This window comes from Pan troglodytes, chromosome 10, assembly GCF_028858775.2.
Source record: "Pan troglodytes isolate AG18354 chromosome 10, NHGRI_mPanTro3-v2.0_pri, whole genome shotgun sequence".
Classification (NCBI taxonomy): domain Eukaryota; kingdom Metazoa; phylum Chordata; class Mammalia; order Primates; family Hominidae; genus Pan; species Pan troglodytes.
Genome location: NC_072408.2, coordinates 9,855,808 through 9,863,359, shown reverse-complemented (window position 1 = coordinate 9,863,359; position 7,552 = coordinate 9,855,808). Strand labels below are relative to the sequence as shown.

Sequence of the window (7,552 nt, the reverse complement as noted above, 5' to 3'; positions counted from 1 at the left end):
ATCAGCAAGTATTTGCCTCCCCTGGGGTTTAAAGACGTCTTCTGGGAGTCAGCAGGCCCTTTTTGTGGCCTCTTTGCTGAATTGTTTCTCATCCTTGATAATGATATTTCAATTCTTGGCCTCTAGGGATGGAGATGCCATCATCCTCCTTTGCCACCTTTCCCACGATGAGGCTAAAAACCCCGATGACCAGGGTTCCACTCCATCCCTGACCTACATTCGTGTTTTCTTTCTTTGCCTTTAGGAGTGGTGGCTGTGTATCTTCAGGACTCCATAAAGTAGCCACCATCTTTTGGGTGACTTCCAAAGTCCTCATTTTCTAGGTGTCACTGTTGCTCAGGAGATGAATTTGGGCATGGAAAGGCCTGCTTCTCCTGAGGTTGCCCCCCTGTCTTCAGCTGCATGGGCAGGAGACATGCTGGGTGGAGAAAAGCTGGGAGAAAGTAATGGGTAGCTTCACTCCAGACAAGCACCTGGAATTTGGAACTGGGAAATAGAGAGACATTGCCTTGCTCCTTTGAGTGGATTTCCCAGTGAGAGTGAGGCCTATTGGATTCAGAAGAAGGAAAGGGGTTATAACTAGTACCTTCTGAATCAAAGCTGGGAAAAATTCTCCAAGGTCTGGAAATGAAAGAGGCAGGGCTGGTCGGAGGACAAGAATTAAGTTGACCAAACTGCAGACCTTAAACTGTTGTTTCTTCAAGTCCCTTGGGCCCTTAGCCCCTGACTGTTTTCTCCTGACACTTGGGGGCTGTCAGGAGGGGTATGGAAGATGTGACAATTATGTTTTACAAGGTCATGGGGAAAATTCCATTTTAGGTGGAGAGTAGACATCACTTGGAAGATTGTGGCTGTGGTTCATTGATGTCACTACTTGTGCCAGTCTGTTCTGATGACAGGCATCGTACGCCAGTCTTATTCTAGTGGATCAGAAGGTCAAGCTAGGATAGTCCTCCTGCCCTAGACAGGGAACGCCTGTGTGTACCTCCTGGTAGAAATCTTGGGAACTTTTCAAAGGATGATACCTAAACTCAATTTCTAGAGGACCTTGATGGCAGTGAAAAGGAATCAAGAAAGTTTGGATGACTTGGGTGTGGATATCCGTAAAGAAACTCTGTTTCTAGACTGTGTTAACCGGGGAGTATTGAGTACATTTCTCCACTTTGTCATGAATCAGTCCATCAAGCTGTCATAGAGGAATGGACTGTCCCTTATTATAATAATTTCTAGCTTACTTATATATGTGCCAAGAGGGGCTCAGGGAACACTAGGACTGGAAGATATTTAATGGGTCAATTCTGGGTGAATGGTTGGGTCCTGTTTTCCCCAAAGCAGTCCCTTTTCAGCCACCACTGTTGACATACATTTGAAGGACACAGCACCAAAAGAGTGATGTTCTAGGGAGATATAAGTGAGCATTAGAGATGCCCCCACAAAAATCTGTTCCCACCCCCACTGTGAGCTCCGGATGCCTCTTCCCTTGTCCTGGCCCCCTCCCTGGCAGCCCAAACATTAGGGCAAGCCTGAAGGAAAGGCTGCTCCAGAGTGAGGAAGGGATGGAGAAAGGAGCACGCAGAGTTGACTTTCAGATGGATCAGGGTTTCACCAGTTCCTTTCTCGAGCCCCTGCTGTCCTTGTTGGGTAGAGCAGAATCCGGAAGTGAGGATGCCCCTCCCTCCAAGCAGCCTGACTTTAATTTTATCCTCCCGGTTAGTGTACACTTTCCTAAGGAAGCCAAAGAGAAAAGTCCGTGTGGTGGAAGGGAAGGGAAAGCCAGCTACCTCTTCCATGGGGGATGCGGATGACAGCCCAGTGACTGAGGGCTTGTCAGAACGCCTCCCTGCACCTCACAGTGAAGGGCTGTTCTTGGAGAAGTACCAAATCAGATGACCAGAGCAGAGTGGACAGAGTGAAGACTGGAATAAAATAGGTCCTGGTCTCTCACAGCAAGAGGCGGTACGAACATACCCGGCAAACGATTTTGGAAAAATTGAGGGAAATGTAAGCAAACACAAGATATGCAAAACAGTAATGTCCAAACCTGTTTGTGGAGAGCAGAATAATGACTACACTGGTGATACCTTTGCTCATTGTGCAAACTAAAGAAAACTTGTTCCCTTTCCCCGAACCACATATAGAAAAGCACTTGAGTTCAAAGGTAAAGCTTGTCACACTCCAAATACAAAATGATTTACTTTACATGCAGCAAAATATACAAGAAGTGAATCCGAAAACCAACTTAATTCAATTCATTATATTCGCTTGGCACAATTGCAATTCAGTTTTAAAAAAATATTTGAAAAATACTGGAACTGACCTGAATTCAAGTATAACGGTTTCTTCAACAGAAACATTATCAATGCAATAAAACATTACACGGAATATATTGAAGCAAAATGCCTTCTTGTGTTTTTCCCTTAAATTTCTGTGTCTTTTTTTTAAAATACAGTTTTAATGCCAACACAACTCACAATTGTATTTTTAAATGAATATTATTGCATTGTTTTTGCATATCTTGTGGGACAGAAAATGCAAAGAGTTACTGATTCCCATTTCAGAAGCAGAGACAGTGGTTTGTTTTTGCTTTCAAATGGCCCCAGATTCAGATCTTCCCACAGCTAAACCAGAAAGGGGGGACTGCGTAGTCACTGGTGTGCACGGGCACATGGTGTGGGTGCATATACACAGGCAGGACATATGCACACAGACAACCCACCACACACACACGCGTCGCACACACTCGGAGACTCTCTCGCGCATGCTCCTCTCTCCCAAACCCACCTGTACACCCAGCATAAAAAGGAACCCAACTCTATCACCCACATGTGCAAGACCACATCAAGTGCATTGCCAGTTACCTTTCCATTAGATAACCGAACCAAACCAGAACAAAAATAGGTTACTACCTAAGGAAATGATAACAAATTATTGGGCATACACAATGGTTGGTAAAACTCTCCTGCAGCGGCTTCTATTGAACCTCCGTGGAAAAAGGAAACCACAACCGTTTAAATAATACAAGAAAACCAAACCCGATGTACATTGGCAAAAGTGAAAACAGAAAGGTGAGGGGCTACAGGACTTTGTAAACACTCTTCTTCCTCCCCTCCCCCTGGGAAAACAAAATAAAACATTAAAAAAAAACCAAAACCGAAAAGAAACTGCAACATGCTGTCAAGAAAAGTGTCAAACCACAAAACAAAAGAGCGCTCAGCGGAAGCTCAGCACCACCTGGTTGGGCGGAGCCGGCGGCCCTTCCCGGCGGCGCAGCTCCTCCCTCGCGCTGCCTGCGGGCCGGCGGCTGGCCGGGAGCTCGGCGTGGCCCGTGCCGGTCGGGGGATCCCGTCGCAGGTGGGCAGGGACGGAGTGAGCGGCACCACTGCCGGCCCGACCCCCGTCCCCAAAGCTCCGCGCCCCTGGAGGCCGCCTCCTCCCTCTCCGGGCCGGGCTGGGGTCCTCCTGGAAGTCCTGCCCCGCTCCCTTCTCCAAATCCGCAGGGCCCTGGCTCTAGGGAGACAGCGAGGCTCGTACAGAATATGTGCAAATGGTTTCTACAAGCAGAGTCGAAAGACACCCGTTTGCTGTAGGGTCCTTTTGGTGAGGGCGCGCGGGAAGCCGGGGTGCTCTCCCCGCAGAGGCGCGGCCGGGCCCGGGGCCTGCGGGCTGGGAGAGGGCAGGCGCCTTCCTCGCGCCCCGGGACCCTCGCCGCCTCCTCTCCCCGCCTCTGCAGACGCAGCCGGGCGCCTTCCTCCCGGAGGGCGGCTCGCGCACCCAGGCTCCGCGTCTTGTCCCAACAGAAATGAATGAAGACGCTGTTCCGGTTAACTCCAGGTCACGAGAACAGTGAGGCACTTCTGAAACGAACCCATTAGGAACATTGAAACAAATAAAAAAAGCCCGCATCTGGCAGCGCCCACTACAGGCTGCTGACGTAGACCCTGCTGTCCTGGAGCTCCTCCTCACTCAGTCGACCCCGCGCGCGCACACAGCCCGCGTCCTCTTCGCCCCCGGCTCGGTCCTGCCCCGCGTCCCTGCAGTTCACAAAGGGTAAGAGGGCGCCATTGGGGCTCTGTGGGGCGCCCCCGCTGAGGATGTTGTCGGCCGCGCTCTCCATCTCCTCTATGGTCATGTCGCAGGCGTCGGCCAGCTCCTGGGTGGTGACCTCGATGAACTTGGGATCTTGAGCAAACTGCCCCAGTCCTTCTGAAATCAAGACCTGAAGGAGCGGGGTGGGAGCCATGAAGAACCAAAGGAACATTATTCCTGGAGCCCAGCTCTTCCCTTGAGGGCTAGAGCAAGGGGTATCTGGTAGGTCACTTGGGGAAGTGTGCGTGTGTGCACGTGTACGTGTGTGTGTTGGGAGGGGCACCCATGGGGAACAAGTGGAGATGGAGCATCTGCCAGAATTAGGGATGTGCAGGCCAGAGAAGCTTTGGCTGGGGTGGTCAAACACTGTCATCAAATATATAAAGACTTGCTTATGGCCCAGCACGGTAGCTCACACCTGTCACCCAGCACTTTGGGAAGCCCAGGCAGAAGGACTGCTTGAGCCCAGGAGTTCGAGACCAGGCCCAGGCAACACAGGGAAACTTCGTCTCTACAAAAAATTTAAGAATAATTAGCTGGGTGTGGTGATGCACACCTGTGATCTTAGCAAGGCCAGAGGCTGAGGTGGGAGGATCATTTGACCCCAGCAGCCCCAGGCTGCAGTGAGCTGTGATTGTACCACTACACTCTAGCCTGGGTGACAGAGCGAGACCCTGTCTCAAAAAACAACCAAAACAAAAACCAGAGTAGGTTTGGCTCTCAGAGGGGCCAGGGGGGCTGCCCTGATGCTGTATCAGCAGATCCCAGCCTGCCTCTCTCCTTTCTGACACCCACTGAACCTTTATACTATTCTTTCAGAGAAACCATTCTCCCTGGTGAAACTGCTGAGACAGGCCCACTGCCCATTGCCTGCCGCTGCCTTTCCAGGGGTGAGGTATCTGTGCAAACACGGCGCATGCCCCTGCCTTGCTTCTGCTGGGAAGGGCCAGCAGGTGACCCTTAAGCTTCTCTGTCCTCCCTACAGGCTGCTTAGTGCCTGGCTATGGGAAAATCGGCTCCTGAGCCAGCGGGTCGGGGGAAGCTGAGTGCAGCCTGGCACTCGCTCCTTCCAGGCATCTGTCTTGCTCCTTGCCCACGCCACTCATTCTCTCCTTGCCCTGCTTAGTTTTTCTTTGGCACTCCTGACCTTCCTGATGTGTTATATATGTGTGTGTTTATTATCTGTCTCTCCTCACCAAGATGTGAGCTCATGAGAGCAGAAGCTCTGTTTCTCAGCTGTGTCCCTGTACCTAGAACAGGGCCTGCACATGGTAGGCGCTCAGGGGAGGTCTGTGAAATGAATGCAGGATGATCGAGGCCACAGGAATACCAGACTTTGAGAGGTAAACCTTGGAAGCCACCTGGTTTAACGCCCCACCTCCTGCACGACAGCCTGATGCCCAGATGAGCACAGTCTCTGCTTGGCTATGTCTGATGATGGGGGGCTCACTACCTTTCAGGCAAGCCCGTCTCATCTTGGAAGAGCTCATTTGGGAAGGTCTTCCTCATGTGAGCTGAAATCTGTCCGCTGGTGGGCTGAGCCTGCCACCCTTTCCCCATCCCACCCGTTGCAGGTGTGAGAGGTGTATCGCAACCTCCAAAGTCACCTCCTCTCCAGGTTTTCTTCCCGAATTCCCTGAAACGGTTCTCCTAGGAAATGGTTTCTAGGAACCTTGCCATCCTGGTCATCCTCTGTTGGGTTTGTTCCAGTGTGTCAAAGGTCCCTAATAATGTGGTGCCGGGATTGCACTAGATGCTCTGACCAGGCAGAGCACAGTGGGACTGACAGCTCGCTTGTTCTAGGCTAGTGGCTCTCAACCTTGCTACACGTTAAAATCATCGAAGAGCTTTAACAATCATCAGTTAATCTGTCCTGGGTTTCCAAAGCTCCCCAGGTGATGCTCACGGGCAGTCAGGCCTGAGCACCTTGGATCTTGCCTGTCTGTGTATAAAGGCAGCCAGGCTCACATTTGCATGTTGAGCAGCTGCAGCATAAGGGATAAGTTGCTCAGTGGTTTCTGCCACCCTCTGCAGTGGGTCTAGCCTCAAGAGAGCCCATAGCATCTTGTGCAGTCATGGCTTTCCGCACACCAGCCCTCCTGCAGCCCTGAGAGGGAGGGTCTTTCCGGCTCAGATATTGACTGCGATGAATTTGGCAAGAGCCAGGTGCTCCCTTCTCAGCCCCACATGCCAAGTCCCCTTGTTGCCCGTGGCCTCTCCCCCCTGCCCATCTGCGAGTCACCTACCGCTTCCACCAGGCTGCTGGCACTGCCGTGGAACTGCCTCCCTGGGGCCCCAGCCTGGCTGGGCACCATGAGGGAGACGGGCCGGGCTCTCCGGGCGGCGCTGCTGCCCCCGCCACCGGGGGTGGTCTCAGCCCAGGATCCGCAGTGGATGGATGGGAAGCTGCTGTTGAGTTTCTCACTGGACTCGACCCCCTCCAGCCGCAGGGTGGGGACGAGCTGTGGGGGCCAGCCTCGGCTACCAGGTGTGGCTGGTGGGGTGGCAAAAGGCCTAGGGAATGAGGCAGGGGAATGGCTTCTCTGGAGGAGGGGGCTCAGGCCTGCCACTGCCAATGCCTGCGGACACACAAGGAGTGTGAGTTAATAGGAGTGGCTGACCCCAAGCAAGGCAGGCCCCTGCTTCTGAGCAAGCACTGCTTTGCAGCTGCTGTGTCCAGCTAGCTCCACCTGCCTGGTATTCCCATGCCATTGTTTTCCCCTGTCGGTCCTATCTCAACCTGGCATGACTTTCAACTATCTCAAAATACATCTTAGGATCATCTGGGTCTGAAGTGATCTCTTTCTCCTGTAACTTCTGAAAGCTGGGATTGGGTGGAGTCGTGGTAACCTGCTTTTAGCCCTGGTCTGGTCACCTGTCAGCTGTGCATTCTCTCGCTCTTGGTTTTGTCCTCAACAGAATGGAGAGCAGGGTGAGGCCTGCATGTCTGTAAAGCCAGAAAACGAATGCTGTCTATCCATCTGCCCTGCGGGGCAGGTGTGAGGTTCAAGCGCAGTGAGGTCTGTGAAGAAGCGCTGTGCACCTCACAAAGAGTTGGGAAAACCGGTATTTGTGGTTTTAGTTCTTACAGTTAATGGGGCCATTCATAATGCCCTGCCAGTCTCTAGCTCAGGTTGTCTTTGAGCCATTGTTAAATCCGGTGCTGTATTGTGATTAAAAGATTCAGGGCTGGGCACAGCGGCTCATGCCTGTAATCCCAGGACTTTGGGAGGCCAAGGCGGGCAGATCACCTGAGGTTGGGAGTTCAAGACCAGCCTGACCAACACGGAGTAACCCTTTCTCTACTACAAATGCAAAATTAGCCAGGCATGGTGGCGCATGCCTGTAATCCCAGCTACTTGGGAGGCTGAGGCAGGAGAATCACTTGAACCCGGGAGGTGGAGGTTGTGGTGAGCCGAGATCGTGCCATTGCACTCCAGCCTGGGCAACAAGAGCAAAACTCTGT

The 7,552-nt window shown here is 52.2% G+C and overlaps 1 protein-coding gene and 1 long non-coding RNA gene across 51 annotated transcripts in view; one reads left to right on the top strand and one right to left on the bottom strand.

Moving 5' to 3' along the window:
- Positions 1-3,916: 3,916 nt before the first annotated feature.
- The window catches only part of CACNA1C (calcium voltage-gated channel subunit alpha1 C), a 723,808-nt gene continuing 720,172 nt past the window's right edge, over positions 3,917-7,552 (bottom strand). For all 50 annotated transcript variants that reach the window (XM_016922741.4, XM_016922778.4, XM_016922781.4 and 47 more), the window contains 2 exons: positions 6,333-6,665; positions 3,917-4,216 (listed from right to left, as the gene is read on the bottom strand). In XM_016922741.4, the coding sequence (XP_016778230.1) occupies positions 3,917-4,216; positions 6,333-6,665 (633 nt within the window). The remainder of the gene's footprint in view (positions 4,217-6,332; positions 6,666-7,552) is intronic.
- On the top strand, positions 3,930-6,337 carry LOC134807541 (uncharacterized). The gene is made up of 3 exons (XR_010148239.1): positions 3,930-4,047; positions 4,137-4,308; positions 4,906-6,337. It is a non-coding gene; the product is annotated as an uncharacterized LOC134807541 (long non-coding RNA).